The 19,082-nt window shown below is 37.0% G+C and overlaps 1 protein-coding gene across 1 annotated transcript in view; it reads right to left on the reverse strand.

Moving 5' to 3' along the window:
- Window positions 1-19,082, reverse strand: part of MBD2 (methyl-CpG binding domain protein 2) — a 66,074-nt gene that overhangs the window by 20,723 nt on the left and 26,269 nt on the right. Inside the window, exon 3 of the mRNA XM_053571495.1 lies at window positions 11,117-11,254. Coding sequence (XP_053427470.1) covers window positions 11,117-11,254 — 138 coding nt within the window. The remainder of the gene's footprint in view (window positions 1-11,116; window positions 11,255-19,082) is intronic.

Raw genomic sequence — 19,082 nt, forward strand, 5'->3', positions numbered from 1 at the left:
GCTCATGTATAGACTGAATTCAAAACTTTTAGGAAAGTGCTCCCTGCAACTTTGTTCCATCTTTCATTTAGATACTACCAATACGAGAGGAAAGAGAATATCCCAACAAATACTATAAACATTAACAATATTGTTAAGATATATATATATATAAACTTTGTATCACTAAATGTGAAGATTACAAAAGGTATAAACTTCTAGAGAACACATTGTAAAAAACAGGTATGAGAAGAAACAGAAAGTATGACTATTCATACATGTACCTATTCACAAAACTGAATCTGTAAACTAACATTTTCCCATAAAACAAAAAAATGAAGCTGAGATGACTTCCCAATTAATTATTCCAAACATGTTTAAAACAATTTTAACAAGCTCATCTAAGGAATATAGAAAGCATGATCACCACCCAGCTCATTTTACAAGGCTAGCGATACCTTGATACTAAAGCTTAAGAAGAAAATTACAAGAATAGAAAAATCCCAATTAATCTCGGTCATGAATACAAATGCCAAATATCTGAAAACAAATCAGTAAATCTAAACAATGATAAAATGTATAATATATCATGACCACAATGGGCTTGATACAGGAATTCAGGGTTGTTTAATATTAAAAAAAAAATCAAGCAGTGAAATTCATCACATAAACCAATTGTTGTAATTCATTATATTAATAGAATAAACAATAAAAATTATTTGATCCTTTAACTAGGTAGAAACAAAGAATTTGATAGAACTCAATACTCTCTCATGAAAAATACTCATAGTGAAATAGGAAGAGAAATTAAATTCCTTAATCCAACAAAGCATATTTACAAAAAACTTGCAGCAAGCATCACCTTTAATAGAGAGACATTGAAAATGTTCCCTGGTGCCATGAATGAAACTGGAACATTTGTTGTCATCAATTCTATTCAAGATTGCACTGGAAGTCCTAGCTAGCAAAATAAGATCAAAGTTCTAAGGATCCGTAGGAAGAGAAGACACTCTCATTGGCAGATGACATATTTGTTCATGTACAAAGCCTAACAGAATCACAGATATTTAATAATAAATGTAGAAAGATGACTGAATATAGAGTCAATATACAAAATCAATTTATGTCTAATATTGGCAACAGATAATTAGAAAATAAAAATGTTACAAATGATACTATTTGCAGTAGCATCAAAAAACAACTATCTCAGGATCAATTAAAGATATGTAAGATCACTAGACTGAAAACTGTAAAACCTTAATGGACAGATGGTTATACAAGATTTGGGGATTGGGCGGCGCCTGTGGCTCAGTCGGTAGGGCGCCGGCCCCATATACTGAGGGTGGTGGGTTCAAACCCGGCCCCGGCCAAACTGCAACCAAAAAATAGCCGGGCGTTGTGGTGGGCGCCTGTAGTCCCAGCTACTCGGGAGGCTGAGGCAAGAGAATCGCTTAAGCCCAGGAGTTGGAGGTTGCTGTGAGCTGTGTGAGGCCACGGCACTCTACCAAGGGCCATAAAGTGAAACTCTGTCTCTACAAAAAAAAAAAAAAAAAGATTTGGGGATTATAAGACTTAATATCATAAAAATATCAATTTTCCTCAATTGATTGATAGATTTAAATCTTAGCAAGTTGGGGAGAAAAACAGACAAGCTGAAGTATATATGGAGATGCACACAGCCAAAAACAAGAAAATAATCTTAAATCAGAATAACAAACCTTCAAAACTTATACTACCAGATATCAAGACTTATTATAAAGCTATAGTAATTACGAGTGTGGTATTAGAAAAGAATAAGCAAACAGACCAATAGAATAGAGTAGATAGTGCAGAAACAGATTCAAATGTACAAACTGATCAAAGGAATAGAAGAATAGGGACCCCACATGTTGACATATGTGAGCATTTCATTTATGACTTAGGTGACAAAGCAGACCAATGGCTTAAGAAGGGTCTTTTTAAATCACAGGTGCTGGGTCAGGCACATATCCATACAGGAAAAAAAATAAATGCACCTCACATCATACACAAAAGTCATTTCAGGACTGTAGATCTAAATGTAAAACAGAGCTTTTAAAAGATAACATAAGCGAATATATTGATAACTTTGGAAAAACTCTCTTAAACATGCCACAGAAAAATAAAGGAAGATATTGATGAAGTATTCTTGTTGAAGTTTTATTGCAGGAAAGTATAGAAAACGTAAGTATACATCCCACTGAAGTTTCACAAAGTAAGCACACCCATGGAACTAGCTCCCAGATCAAGAAACAGAATATCGCCAGCTCCCCACAATTACTCACACCCTCCCAGTATCTACCCACCTCTTGACTTTCTTAAAATTACATTTCTCAAAAGACAGCATTAAAGGCAAATAATAAAAAGGTAATTCATAAATCTGGAGAAAATATTAGGACTCATATCAAAAATATATAAAGAACTTCTGCTAGTTGAGAAAAAAGACAAACTAAACAAGTAATAGAACAATACATAGAAGACTTCCACGGCACTTCATAGAAAAGGACATTTATACGGCCAACAAACACATAAGCAGTGCTCAGTAGCAGTAGCTATCAAGGAAAGGCAATTTAAAACCATAAAAAATACCCCTAAACACATATCACAATGTTTAACATTCTGACAATACTGAGTACTGACAAGGATTTGAAGCAACAGCATACTGTTAGCAGAAGTGTAATTTTGTAACCACTTTAGAAAACTATTTGGCAGCATCCAATAAAGCTAGACATATGCACACTCTAGGACTCAGCAATTCTACTTGTAGGTGTAAGTCCACAACTAAAAACACGTGCTAGAATGTTCACTGAAGCAATAATTTAGTAGCCAACGAGAAAGACAGAACTCAAAGAAACATGCGAAAAAATAGTCAGTGCAGAGAGCAAGAAAAACTCTGACATTCAACAAATAAAAAATGTCTCCAAAATTAATATGCTCAGAGTTAAGAGTAGAGGCTGAAACAAAAACAGCATAACTTTATATGCAAAGGCCAAGAAAGAACTGTTGGAAATTAGAATTATGATCACCAAAATAAAAAATTTGAAGAAAGGACCAGAATTTAAAAATCAAGCAAAAAATCAGAAAGTAAACAACATCAATAATATGGAAAATACAAAAGCAGAGTTAATAAAATTAGAGGAAAATTCTAAGATGACTAATAACCAACAAAGAAAGAATGCAAGTTGGATGGAGCTCAGGGGAAAGGGAGTATAAAAAGAAAGGACACGAAGAACTTCCTAAACAAAGGACAGGGGTCATCTATATCACCTACTGAGTTTCTACATAAAAAATACATAAAATTAACAAAGACTTGGCCTAATAAGTATATTAATTAGAAATATGAAGAAAATTATAAAGGAAAATGACAAAAATTAAGAATTAATTCTTCTGGTAGTGAGACTAAAAGACTTAAAACGAAGAAAGAAAAAGTTGTAAATTACTGTTTTGAAAAATAAGGATTTTAACACTATTTGACTTTTTTCATTTATATTCCTGTTACTCACAGAAATAAACAAATATCAAAAAAATTTTCATGAATCCCTTCACATGATAGTTTTCATATTTTAAAATGAACTAGAAAAATACGTGATAATTTGAGGTGATTATGAATGAATAAGCTATGAATTTCTTTTGAAACAAAGTCTAGCTCTGTTGCAAAGTCTAGCTCTGTTGCCATGGTGTCAGCCTAGTTCACAATGACCTCAGACTCCTGGGTTCAAGTGATCCTCCTGCCTCAGCCTCCTGAGTAGCTGAGACTACAGGCACTGGTCACAACACCTAGCTAATTTTTCTATTTTTGGTAGAGATGGGGTCTTACTCTTGCTTAGGCTAGTTGGATTTCTTAGTTTTTAAAGAAATTCACATGTAAAGTTCCAGCTGCAATTTTTACTTCCATAAAGAAAGAACAGTCCATAACTCCAAACTGGTTTTTCTCCCTTGGGCTCTAACCCATGATCTTTTACTACCTGCATATCCAATGGCTATTTTAAGGGCATAAATTTTCTAATGCTCAAGTTCATATTTTCTTATTCTTTAAAATACTGAACTCTCGGGCGGCACCTGTGGCTCAGTGAGTAGGGCGCCGGCCCCATATACCGATGGTGGCGGGTTCAAACCCAGCCCCGGCCAAACTGCAACAAAAAAATAGCCGGGTGTTGTGGCGGGCGCCTGTAGTCCCAGCTGCTCGGGAGGCTGAGGCAAGAGAATCACGTAAGCCCAAGAGCTGGAAGTTGCTGTGAGCCGTATGACACCACGGCACTCTACCAAGGGCAGTAAAGTGAGACTCTGTCTCTACAAAAAAAAAAAAAAAAAATACTGAACTCTCCTTTACATATTCCTGTAATTTCCTTAATCACCTAATTCTAAGACTCTTCCTATATCCACAGCTGATCAGTCAATAAAATCTGTCAATTATTTTATGACCAGAATAAAACAAGCCTCATCACTTATGCCCTAACTTCCTGTAAAAGTTTCTTCAATGATCTGCTAGCCTTGAGTCAGTCCTCATACAACATACAATAGCCAGATCAAAACCTTAGTCTAGAATTTTCTCCCCACAGTCTGCTCTTGAAGACCACTTATTCTTTCACTCCTACGGGTTTCTGTCATTGCACTTGTCACAATGATACACAATACACATCTTGACATGTCTGACTCTCCCCCATCACAAGAGCTGGTGAGTTCCATGACAGCAAGGACTTCGCTCTGTTCATTGCAATATCCTTACTGCTTAGAAAAGTGCCTAGTACAGATTGAAGGTTCAATAAATAATTTTTGAATAATGAATAAATTAACTTATTAATTCAACAAATTTACATACTAAGCTCTGACATAATGGAGAAACTGGATAAAGCCCAATGATAACTGTAATATAGTTATAATCAGAAACAGAGAAAGAAGAAAGAAGGAAACCAGACTTTAAGAATCAGAGGTTTTCTGAACAAATGAAGTGACATCTAAGTTCAGACTTGAGAGATGAGAGGAAATAGTCAACTGGAGGTAAAAAAGAGAACCACATGAAATATGATCAGGGTACACAAGGGCAAGGGTGTCAGATAAATAGCACATTCGAAAAGCTGAAAAGGTTCCATACGATTCGAGTACAACACAGGGGAAGAAAGTGAGGCCCGAGAGGTAAGTAAAAGCCGTATCATGAAGGACTTATACTCATGTTAAGGTGTTTAGACTTTACCCTGAAAACTAACAGGAAGCACTAGGTTTTAAGCAGAATAACACTATGTATCCATAATATCTTCCCAGCTCTTCATCCCAAAGAGCTTTAGGCTGTAAAATTGAAGGGAACAGCACAAGAAGCAGAGCCGTGAGATGAAATGAGAGCTGGTATAGGGATGGAGCAAGTGAACATTCAGAAGTAAGGTCAGCAGGACTTGCTAACTAGAAGTGCGGGGTGAAAGATGGGAAGAGTCAAGGAAAAGGCTCTGGTTTCTGGTGTAGGCAGCCAAGTAGACAGTGGTCCTTTGGTCCTGAGAAAAAGCACATAGGAGAAAGGGCAAGTCTGATAGGGCATTGAAGGAGTTTAGTAAGATCAATCAGAGGTACTGGTGAGACCTCGAAATGGACGATGTTAATAGGTGAATTGATACAAACAACTGAAGCTCAAGATAAAGATACCGATTTGGGCTCATTAACATATAGATGAAACCATGGGACTGAATGAAATCATCCTGGAAGGGTCACATACAAAGAAGAATGTCTATTTTCCCTGGGAAAAACAAGTATGGAGGAAAACCAAAAAGGGCAGTGCCAGAAAACAGAGTGTCTCAGAAGGCAGAGGCAGTCATGATGCCCGTTGCCAAACCAAACCAAGTAATTTAAAGACTGAGACACCCATTCAGCTTAACATAGCAGCTGTTCCCTGATTTATTTCTCCCAGTCTCAATTCCCAGTTGTCCCAAATTCAGACTATTTTAGTCTCCGCCATTCCTCAGCTGCTTGTAATATAAAATCACTTAGCGCCTCCAACACCTTAACAAGGCCTATCAGCAACCTTGATGAGAAGCGTTTCAGTGGCATAGTGAGAACAAAAGCTCTATTTCAGAGAGAGACAAACTGAAGTAGGTAAGGTGGATAGCAAATATATACACCACCAAGTTTGACTATAGCAGGAAAAAGAAAAAGAACAAATGCTAGATGATATGAAATAAAATAAATAATTGTTTTAAGATGGGGAAAGATTTGAATACCTTAAGTGCTTTGGGGGAAGAAGCCAGTTTAGAGAGAAGTTGAAAATAAAAGGTAATTGGCACACTCCATCAGGTGAGGTCTCTGAGAAGGGAGTGGGAATACACCTGGGCAGGACAGAGGCGGGAAGTAGCTGGAGGCCACCAGGAGGCATCTTCAAGTTCAGTTCACTGGAGTAATACAAAAACTATTCCCTGGGCGGCGCCTGTGGTTCAGTGAGTAGGGCGCTGGCCCCATATGCTGATGGTGGCGGGTTCAAACCCAGCCCCGGCCAAACTGCAACAAAAAAATAGCCGGGCATTGTGGCGGGCACCTGTAGTCCCAGCTGCTCGGGAGGCTGAGGCAAGAGAATCGCGTAAGCCCAAGAGTTAGAGGTTGCTGTGAGCCATGTGACGCCACAGCACTCTACCAAGGGCGGTACAGTGAGACTCTGTCTCTACAAAAAAAAAAAAAAACTATTCCCTAATTCAAAATGCTCTAAACATTTCTCATTGTAGAATTTAACACAAATCCCTCAGTCTGTTCAACATCACAAATACTCAAATATATATAGTTCAGACGAAATACCTTTTTAAACTATTGCATTACCCCCCTGCCCCCATGCACATAACTTGTTGATAGTCTTTTAATTTGATTTAACTCTTTGGAAATCAATTTGCTATTATGTATCAAAAAACATTAATATCCACAATAATTATATTTCTGGGAATCTAGCCCAAGGAAAGAGTAGTAAAAAAATTTTTTTACATTGTAGAGAAAAAAAAAGTAAGCAGATGACTCATTCCTTTTCTAAAGATCTCAAGTCCTGCCCATAGCAGCCTCACCTTCCCTGAATACCTGTAGCACGTGTCTGTACTATTTATTTGGTGCGTTGTGCAGGGCATCTTCCCAGCATTACCCAGAATGACACTTTAAAGTAGCACAGGACACACCATCTATTTTCCCTGCCCAGGAAACCAATTTCTCTGTCCAGAGAAAAAGAATATAACATCCTCTGTGGGACACTGGGCTTTAGATTTTCTATTTCTCAATCATAAAAAAAAAAAAAAAAAAAAAAAATTATGAGACTATCTTAGAAAAACTGTCAGAGGTTAGGAAGAAGTAAATGTTGCTAGAAGGCCTGTAATAAATAGTGATTTTCTGGGTTTTAATAACTGAAAAGTGCTTATAAACTTTTCATACACTATGTCTTTTAAATGCACATTTTTTGTATTTATCTTTCATCTGAAATTTTTCTTCTAATACATTTTAAAACATTCACTCTAAAAAATAAAAAAAAGGCTGGCCTCTGGAAAAGAATAAAAGAAAGTTCCATATCCTTCGAAAAAACAATTAGCAAAACAAAAGAAAAAATAACTAAGATCAAGTGAAAGATTCAAATCTACTTCTTCACTGGCTTTAAAAATTTAGTTCTACAAAAAAGTGAATATTCTATAAGAAATATAATTAATATTCAAAGGCTATCAAAAACACCAAAAGCCTATCACAGCCCCCTATAATCTAATAATTAAAAAGAAGTTACATGTCAAAGATGAAGTTTCTTTGATTTGAGGATAAAAGAGAGAAAGAAGCTATCAAGATGCCAGACAGTGTAAAAGATGGCAGGGTCAAAGAATAAGAAAGAAACAGAAATGGGACTTCTTCATACACTGGAAGAGGTAAGCAAGGAAAGACACCCTTACCAGTGAAATCATAATCCAGTTAGACTAAAGAGAATCTTGAGGTTTATCTGGCTGAATAAGGACATTTCATGATCTTACTGTTTGGGATAATAGTCTGCTAGTTGGGAGATTCCCTCCTCCCCACTGTAGAAGTCTTTTTTATCTAATGAAAACACAAGCAATCATAAAATATGCTGATGCTGTATGTAAAAATGTCTGGCTACTCACTATCACAACTTATTACTTTAATTATAGGCAGAAATCATTGCTGAATTCTATTTAATGCCCTTTCTTTTATATGCTCTAATTTGTACTTTTAAAAATCAAGGCATTTTCAAGGAGTCACTACATTAGAAATTCAAATATTTTCTAGAAATTCAAATTAGACTGCCATATAATGAGGTGGACACAGGATGTTTGCTATAAAAGACAGAATTATTATTGTTAATGATTCCTTCTCATATAAATAAACCACTTCAAGCTTATTCAAGGTAGAGCCTAGGTTACAGTTCCGAAACCTAATCCTAGTTCTGGGCCTTGAAATTCAACGCTCTAAGAGGAATTATTAGAGCGCTACATTGAATATCTTATTTTTTAAAATGTGATATGTTTAAAGATAAAAAACATATCTACAAGAACCTCAAAAACAGAAACTTCATTATCTAATTCATTTATTTACTCCATAATAAAAATAGCTTCTCCATATGGAATATTTGGCAATTTAAGTTACCAACCTTGTTCAATGAATTTAAGTAATGGGTTGCAAAATTAGAATAATCATTTTTGCTTATGAATATTTTGCCAACTATCTCTTCAATGATAATAGTTGATTAGCAGTCATCTGCCATATATATTCAAATGTAATTAAAACCAACACCTTACTTTATCAACATACCTAAATCTAAAGTGAAATAGTCTCAGGATGACAGATCATGGTTTTCAAAGCAGGAATATAAAAACTGTCTTTTTTACTATTTTCCTATATTTTGCTCAATGTACAGTTTTATATTTTGGAATCCTACTGGTAGTCACATACTACCCAAATTCTTAAACTGAAGGTAAGGAAGTGGGAAAGAAAACTAATGTCTTAGTAAAATCAAAAGAATCCAGCAAAATGGTAACCCTCAGGTAACATAAGGGTAAAGTGAAAAACAGCCCCTGCTTTTAGAGAGGTGGGCTGCTAAATAATTTTAAACACTTCCTGTTTTTGCAAGCAAAAAGGAAGAATAAACCCTCAAAACATGTGGGTTAAAATGACACTTTTTTTTAGGAGGGGAGGAAGGGAATGGAACTTAGCTTTTTGGACACTTACTTTTCATTTAAAAATAATCTCATCAACCATAATCAAAGAAGGAAATACCAAAACTACCCAACATTCCAAAGAAGAAGGAGCAACTGGTCTTTAAAATTCTAGGTTAGCAAAAACTCTACAATCAGGCAAACACCCAGTAAATGACTATTGCAGTCTTTTAAAACTCTGTGACTGAATTTAGGTGCAGAAAATATTACTGTTAAAATGACCAGAATTTGCTAATCAATTAATCATTAAACAAAACATTTGGGTTTACAGACTAATTGAGAATGATTTGGCAAAGAAAAGATGAGGATAAAATCTATCAAGTGCGATCCATTCAAATAAGACAACCCAAATTTCCAATGTGGAACAGTATTGCCAGTTAAAGGTTACATTCCATCTTCTTTATCTTTCAGAATTTTTGAAGGAAACTGTTTTACCCAATTATGTGCTTTCAAAATTAAATTAATAAATATCTTTGTTGAGGAAATGATTTTTCATTAAAAATCATTAAAAAACCATCACTAAAAAGCCAAAGGACAAGATGTTCAAGATTTAGTATCTGAGAAAGAACAGAACCAGGGAAGGGCTTTATCCAGGTGGCCTAAGTTCAGAATGGCAGGATTCCTTCCCTGTTGTCATGAATATACTACAACTTCCGGGGTTTGGTGGCTATCACTGGGTGTGGTAGTAAAACTGAAGGCAACAGCCTCACACAGAAAGCTGAATGGCCCAAAACCTAAGTGGGGACAAGAGCCTAAAGGCACATGCAGGTACGCATCTTTTATATTGGATGTGATACACTTACACGGCCCCTGTTGAATCTCTTGGGGACCAACAGTAAAGCAAGTCTAGAACGTCAAATCTTGAGACATCTAAGCAAGATGCTGATCCAATGTGGCTCCAAATATCTTCTGTTTTCCTGGCTCACCTGAAGAGGAAAAAACACTACAGAGGATGTGGGAACTGATTTTTTTTTTTAAATGTAGTTTCTTCTAGAGCAACTGTCTGAAAGTTTGGCCCAATCCTTTATGGAGTCTGGAGATGAGACACTTGGAGGACTAGTGAAAAACAAAACTCAAATGAAAAGGTGGAGTGAGACATCTAAAAGGGGAATATGAGAGCAAAAGATAATCGTTGTAGGTAAATCAGTGTTTCTAATCTTTAGGTGGGAGGAGGCAGAGAAAGGAGAGAAAAAAAATGCACCCATGTTTCTCCCTCCACTCCCTCACCCCAGTTGCTTCTAAAAATTCACAAACTACCTAAACTTTCTGACCACCACTAGAGAGTGAATAAGCAAGATTACTTGGAAGGCCGTGTCTCCCTCCCCTGGCAGTGCGGCATTATTAACCAGCAGGGAGGCCTTGCAGGTAATACTTTTTTCCTAAGGAAAGATTCTGGTGGAATACAGCTACAGCTTGAAGTAATAAAGAAAGAGAAAAATAAACTGAATTTATACAAAAATGGAAATCACAGGACAATATACCATATTGACAAAGTTTATCTCAATTCTGTTTTTCAAAAGGGGTGGAACAGATTTCATGAAATAAGAAATCAGAATAAAAAGTGGATTTAGTTTCCAAATAATAGAAAATATTTTTAAACTAAGCAGCGCAAACTACATGCTTCATCCTTCTATGAAATGTTTTCCTCGGAAAGATAATCTTTAAAAAACTGAGATCAGCAGAACCAAGTCTGATGTAAGTTACCACACAAAAGGCACAAAAAGGTAGTTCATAGTATGAGATTCACTTTTAATTAACTTCTTAAAAATTTTTCTTAAAACATTTAACCAAATTTTGTAGGATTATAGTTATTCTCCGGCATTCATGTAATAGTCTCGGACATAAAACAATTTTCTTTCCAAATACATTCCATTTTCACCAGAATTTACTTAAACTGTGTCTGGTAAAAATACCAGAATTATCTGAAAAATAAGATTGGAGAACAATGAGATCCTTACCTGGCGTGGCTGCTCATTCATTCGTTGTGGGTCTGATTTCACTTTATTATTAGGATGATTTGTGACTTTGGTTACCGGTTGTTTGAAAATTGATGCTGTTTGTCTAATTGGCAATGTTGTGTTCAAGTCTGGTTTACCCTGCGAATGTAAGTGAAAGGAAACTTTTATTTATTTATTAATAAGGATTTACTAATAAGAATTATATGTAATCACAATTTGATGATTCTTAAAATTCAGCATTATTCCTATAAATCAGATTATTACAGACTTCTATCTCAGCATTTTAAATCCTCTAAAGTACATTTTTAAGCACTTTATCGTGTAAGACACACAGAAAGTTTTCTCACCATAAATGACAAGCTTTTTATAGACTTTGAAATGTAAGAAAATTCTCTAAATAAAATTCATAATTAATTTGATTAACATGATACTAACGACTTCCAAATAAACAAAGATGTTGGTTTATACAAAAGGAAGGAGAACTTTAAGAATAACAGGAGAGCAATTTCTACACCCTAAGAATGGAAGAAAATGTTGGCAATACTTGGACATTAAAATATAAACAACCTGATCAGGAGTTAGGAGGCCAGGCTTACATAAAACCATAAATTAGCCCTTTCTTTTATACAGGCTGTGTATAAAGTTTGGGCGAAACTTAAAGTATATGATGATCTTTACGTACACCCTGCACAATTAGAAAGAGAAGTTCTAATTTCAGCAGACAGAATTCAATTGAGAGAAAGGTAATCAAAGAAGTGCTCCTTATTTTTAATATACAACAGTTCTGTGGATAAAATCATTCGGTTCAATGTCCTTATGCTACAATGATGAGAAAAAAATAACCAATTCCCACCCGTGGCCCTATGTGAACATTCTCTTTTTGCACATTCTCTCCATGTCTGCATGGGTTTTCTCCGAGTCCTCCGGTTTTCTCCCACCTCCCAAAGATATGCACATAAGACATTCATTGGTGTGTCTATTTGGTGTGTACGTGAGTGTGCCCTCCCGTGACGAGGCAGCCTGTCCACAGTGGGCCCCCACCTTGCGCGCTGAGCTACAGGGAGAGATTCTGGCAACCTTTTTTTTTTTTTTTTTTTCCAGACAGAGCCTCAAGCTGTCGCCCTGGGTAGAGTGCTGTGGCATCAGAGCTCACAGCAACCTCCAACTCCTGGGCTCAAGCGAGTCTCCTGCCTCCGCCTCCTAAGCAGCTGGGATTACAGGCGCCCACCACAACGCCCGGCTATTTTTTGGTTGCAGCCATCATCGTTGTTTGGTGGGCCAGGGCTGGATTCAAACCCGCCAGCTCAGGTGTATGTGGCTGACGCCTTAGATCCTTGAGCCACAGGCGCCGAGCCGATTCTGGCAACCTTTGGCCCTGAACTGAAAGAAGTGGGTAAATAATGATCTTATTTGTTTTTATAACTCTATCTCAAATGCATGTGAGCTCACATTTGTTTCAACGTTGGACATTAGAAGTGTTTTGGTCTGTATTTAGAGGTTTGGTGATATTTTTGTGATTGGAAATATGCCATAGGAAATGAACTCTTATTTATTAACAATTAGCTATAGTAAAATTGTTTCATTATATGTTGTTTTGCTTAATTCAGTTTCTGAGAACCTGTGAAGGCCATGAAGTGAGGACTTGCTGTCTACCACACTTAATACTATTAAAGAAGAGACTTAAAATTGAAGCTCCAGAAAAACTATGTAATATATTGACCTAGTTTTAATCAATCAGTAAATACAATGTAAGGTGTGTTTAGTGAGGTCAAATGTCACACAGAATTGCTATTAAGTTCTTGCAATATTCTAATAAAAAAGAAAAAGGGAGAAAACACAATTTAATCATTGTGTGCTCTGATTCTGGCAAAACTTATAAAAGGTCGTATATATCTAAAAACAATACACAGCTGATATATTTGTTTCTTTTTTTCAGAGATGCAGTGTTCCTCTATTGGTGAGACTGCAGTGCAGTGGCGTCATCAGAGCTCACCACAGCCTTGAACTCTTAGGCTCAATCTTCCTGCCTCAACCTCACAAGCAGCTGGGGCTAAGGACGCATGCTACAGCATCAATGTTTTTGATATAGAAAAGCACTTGCTAGATTTATAGGATTTTTGCTGAACTTTTATCTTTACTATCTCCAGATAGAAATTGTAACATCAACTTCCATGCTTTAAAACAGGGGTTATCAAACCTGAGAATGTATTAGAATCACCCAGAGGTGATTTAAAACACAGATTACTGGGCCTAACCCCCCAGAGACTTTGGTTCAGTAGATCTGAGCTGAGCCCTGGGAATGTGCATGTCTATTAAGGTTTCAGGTGATGCTGACGCTGACAATCCAGGGACCACACTTGGAGAAGTACAGCTCTAAAACAAAGATTGCAAATTGGTGGCAGGTGGGCCAAGCCCAACCCACAGAGGAGTGTTCAGTTTTTAGTGCCCCTAACAAATTAAGCCAACATCTAAAAATCTGCGGAGTCCTCATATAAAACCCAGGACACTAGCTTCTCTTAAATACCAAAAGATTTGGTGATATTGGATTTGGTTTGGCAACCACAAGACATGATTAGCAACCGCTGCCCACTAGAGGCCTCAGGTTCACTTTGCAACATTCAACAACTCACATGTGCATTACCTGTCTGGGCCCTACAGGGATTGTGCTTGTGGACTCCGCCTAAAGAATATTAGCATGCCTAGAATGGAAGGCATGACAATAAATTAATCCGACAATTACTACAACGACAGCAATATTTGGATCTACTATTAAACATGCCCTCACCCTTTCCCCTCCCAACACAACACACGTCTCCTCTGTATGTTCTATGAATTCTTGTTATTCCTTTATCTCAATTTTCTCCCATTGTATGTGCTTACCTTTAAAAGATATATTCACCTCCAGGGATTCTAACAGTATTATTTCTCAGATCTTTAGCTTTATCATTATGGTTTTGCAAAATAATAATAATAATAATAATACTGCAAGTTTGCCTGACAGGCTGCAAGTAAACCACTTAGGATGCCACCTGTATGAAGTGTGAGGCCAGGAGTGAGCATTTTAAAAGCTCTCCTGCTAACTCCGTGGTGCAAAGAAGGTATGGATACCTCTGATTTATGACATCCAGAGCATTCTGAGGCCCTAAATCAGTGTTCTCAACCTTCCTAATGCCACAATGTATCTTCATTGTTACAAAGGGGTCGCAACCCACAGGTTGAGAACTGCTGCCCTAAATGAAATCGCATAACCTATAAAATACAGTAGTCAATATTCGGCCCTATAGAAGCTAAACACAAATGTTTATGGAGAATACTTCCTGTCACTAGGTAAGTATAATCAATAACTGAACAATACCTTGTTTGGTTTTTAATGTTTTTGTTCTTTAATAAGGATATTCTGCTAGTATTAGAACAAAGGAGGCATCAGGAGACACAGAAATTTACCCCAAGTGTTTGCAGGAGCTAACATACTCAAGCCTGTGAGAGTCTCCTTGTTACAAAGGATCCCCGGAGGCAGGGGGAGCTATTCTTAATTATGAAAACCAAATCTGCAAAGACTGGAGGAACATTGAAAACTACCGATGTTGCACTGGTAAGACTGATGTTTCTGCACGAACTTAAGTTTTTGTACAACAAAGAAAAATTAGGAGGAAAAAAGCTGGCTAAAATATTCAAGATACAGTTAACTTCCACTGCCTAATGAGACAGTTCATTCTCCAGGGCACAGAACGGAAGACATTATTCAAGAGTGTGCTGCCTTCTTCTTCTCTCCATCTTATTTTGGTGTTTAGTATTTTTCTTCTTATAACTGGCCTAGAAGCTCTAACAACAGAAAACATTTTTTACTAATTAATATTCTAACACAGTGTCATGTAAAGCTGAGTAATCTATAAAGCTGGACCGACTGGTTTTCCCAGAAACTGCTACAAAAATAGTAAATTTTATTACCACTCTCCCCTGAGGATTCCCAAAGAGCCACTGCTAATTCATGGGCATGTCTGTTTCAGTTTTTCTAAACAATCAATCTGCCATAAACTTAGCAGTTAAAAAGCCAACACTTTTTAATGGGAGAGTATCAGAGCTGTTTATGTATTTGAAATCTTCCCTTTTAGTGTAAGAAAAAATAAAGCAGTTCTTTAGATTATAAAACCAAACTGACAAACACACACATTCTAATATTAGAACTAAAGTTTCCAACCTCTGACATATTTCCTAAGTGTACAGGCTAGCTCCCAAATCAAAATTTAATAAATTTGATAATGTATATATTAGGCTGAAATTACTTCATTTTCCCCTTCATTGTTGGAATATAAAAATAAATCTTTTACATCAAAAATTTTACTTCACCTCTTTCCAGGAAATATTGGGTATATCTTCATATACTCATGAGGGACAAATATGCAATAAAAATTAATTTTTGTTTTTTTTTTTTTTTTGAGACAGAGTCTCACTCTGTTTCACCAGGCTAGAGTGCTGTCACATCATAGCTCACAGCAACATCAAACTCCTGAACAAAAGTGATCCTCTTGCCTCAGCTTCCCGAGTAGCAGGGACTACAGGCTTGTGCCACAATGCCTGACTAATTTTTCTATTTTTAGTAGAGACAGGGCCTCACTCTTGCTCAGGCTGCTCTTGAACTCCTGAGCTCAGGCGATCCACCTGCCTTGACCTCCCAGAGTGCTAGGCTCACAGGTGTGAGCCATTATGCCCAGCCCAAAACTTAATTTTTTTAAATAGGAAATCAAAGTCAAAGAGAAAAAAAATTTTTTGAAAAGGTCAATAGCAATACTAGAGCTGAGCATCAAAAGTGGATCTAAATTTTCTAGCAGTCTGGGCACAAAGAGAAACATTAAATTATATAGCTACCCCAGTCAGAAAGGAGAAAGCATATCAAGGAGGGAAAAAAATATCTATTACTAAATCCGGAAGAAACTTAATAAACTTAATATCACAAGTATTAAACAAATTTCAAATGCTTTTTTCTTTTTTCAGTGGCCTTCCATAAAAGCCAAGAACATTAGCTTTAAAGGACAACTCAGTGAAGGGCCTGAGTCTCATAGGGCCTAAACCAGTGTGGTCTAATTATTATATAACTTTTCAGTGATCTAACTTAATAAAGGACTCAAAAGAGAATATCTAAAGAGGCAGATGAAGAGCATGTATCATAATAATGACTGTCAAATATTTTTTGTTGTTGTTGTTTTGAGACAGAGCCTCAAGCTTTCACCCTGGGTAGAGTGCCGTAACATCACAGCTCACAGCAATCTCCAACTCATGAGCTTAAGCAATTCTCTTGCTTCAGCCTCCCAAGTAGCTGGGACTACAGGTGCCCGCCACAACGCCTGGCTATTTTTGAGGGGTTATAGTTGTCATTGTTGTTTGGCAGGCTCGGGATGGATGCGAACTTGCCAGCTCTGGTGTATGTGGCTAGCACCTTAGCCGCTTGAGCTATAGGCGCCGAGCCTGACTTGTATTTCTTCCCACTGAGAAAATTCTGAAAATACATATACTCAACCTGCATTTTAATGTCAACATTAGGAATATTTTCTATTTAATGTAATTAGTTGGAAACTATGCACTTGTAAGTATTTTAAATACTGAAACTTTAATAATAAACTATTAACATCACTTTAAAATGTATCTAACAGAATCTAAATATTTCCACAATCACCAATTTATGTATGAACAGACTCTTCAATGATTACAAATTTAATTTCACTCCCTTTTCTCTTTGAATTACTAATTCCATTTCCAAACAGTTATGTCTTGTTTTAATCATGAAAATCTTTCACTGATGATTTACCATTTATATGTCACGAAATGTTTTTGTTTTTTGAGACAGAATCTCACTTCACCCTCAGTAGAGTCCCATGGCGTCAGAGCTCACAGCAACCTCAAATTCCGGAACAAAAGCAACCCTCTTGCCTCAGCCTCCGGAGTAGCTGGGACTACAGGCGCCCACCACAATAGCAGGTAGCTGGGACTACCGGCTATTTTTAGGGATGCGGTCTCACTCTTGCTCAAGCTAGTCTTGAACCTGTGAGCTCAGGCAATCCACCTGCCTCAGCCTCCCAGAGTGCTGGGATTACAGGCGTGAGCCACCTTGCCAGTCCAGGAATTTAAAGAAACTAAACTGGATTTCTTGAGAATGCTCCATGTCTATGTATACCATTGTAAAGCCTTCCTATAGCACAGTTTGAATACCAGGGTATAGTCTAAATACCCACTTTTCTCAACCTGGCTTTGAAAGAAAGTTGTATGACAGCTCCAATTGTACACATTCTAGAAGCCAAGCCTTGAGGACTCATTTGATCTATAAAATTCATGAAATTTTTACACTTTATCTTTAAAATTAGCCAAGTTTAAGAATATTGCTGTACTTATCCAAAATGTTCAAATAAGCTGACATTTCCCAGTATCCTTCCAGTATCATTTTAATTCTGTGGAACTGCACACACCACACACCTAGGAGATACTCACGCCCAGTTTGGGGAGGAGAGACTCTGGTCTCTCTGAGGTCACTTTCCTCATCTCTAAGTGAGGGTGATAACAATAGCTACTGCATAAGGTTCTTTCAGAGATCCAAGAGAACCATGCTGCTGCTAATCAACCTTCACTCAGCCCATCAGTGAACAAACCATGAACGTCATCCACTTGCCAGGCATTGAGTGGACAACAAATATATTGTCATGAAAAAATTTCTACCTCAGAGTTACATTCTGGGGGTAGGGAGAAGACAACAATTAGCAAAATAGATTTATAGTTTATATTTAGTCAGACTGGCACATTTTGAATGAATAGCAGCTATTTCTTTAGCATTACAATGTTATTGAACATGCTCTTGAAAATTAGAAACTCTATCTATTAAGCTTTCCCAGAAAGGAAAGCCATCCATCCCCTGGTTCAAATCAAGGTGTGCCTGACTGACAGCTTTCAGTCAAATCAATTTTCAAATTCTCTGAATTAGTATCTGTTTGCAAAGCGTGGTGTTAAGTATTCTATAACTCATACATGCAATTTAATCCACATGCATCTTAAATTTTAATTAATTACCCTCTCCACTTTCATGTACAAACTAATTTGTATGGGTATTGTAAATGGAAGCACAATACTTATATTTATTTCCCTTTTGTCGTTTTTCATTCTTATGATGGAATACTAAAGGGTCTGATTTGTGTTTTTTTCCATACAGTAAAGAGAAGCTCTAAGCAAGACATAATTTGTTTTCAATTTCCTATGTCAGCTTCTGCTGTCAACTCTTACGCACCAAATAAGATAACTGCTGAAAGCAGACAAACATAAATACATAAGCACCTCCAGTGACACACGGCACCGAGAACAGAGCCTGGACGTGACACGCGGCACTGAGAACAGATCCTGGGACAGTGACACGCGGCACCGAGAACAGAGCCTGGGACAGTGACATGCGGCACCGAGAACAGAGCCTGGGACAGTGACACACGGCACTGAGAACAGAGCATGGCAGGTGGTACACAACAAGTATGTATTTGGTGGAGTTACTGTACCTTCTACATTTTTTGGTGTCATTTTGCAAATATTTCAGTCTTTATCTGTGTGAATAGAAGCTTACTGGACCCTGCCTTAGGGAATTGGCACTGGCTATACCCTCTACATGGAATGCTTTTCCCTCCAGTTTTTGTAAATTGAGACTCCTTGTCATTCAGAATTCAGCTAAAAAATCCCCTTTATAGAAACCTTTCCTGATCACTCAACCTAAAATAACCACTTGGTCACCTACATCATTCTCATTTAATTCACTGCACAGCATTTCATATTTTAAAGTATTAGTTCATCATTCCATGAGAATATAAGCTCCACAAACACACAAAAAAATTCCTTCTACTGTATTCCTAGAATTTAAAATAATTCCTGAGCATTTAGAATGTGCTCAAAAATTGGTGGAATACACAGAAAATGTCTAATACATATAGGTGTGTGCTATGAA

Source organism: Nycticebus coucang, chromosome 19 (assembly GCF_027406575.1).
Source record: "Nycticebus coucang isolate mNycCou1 chromosome 19, mNycCou1.pri, whole genome shotgun sequence".
NCBI classification, from domain to species: Eukaryota; Metazoa; Chordata; class Mammalia; order Primates; family Lorisidae; genus Nycticebus; species Nycticebus coucang.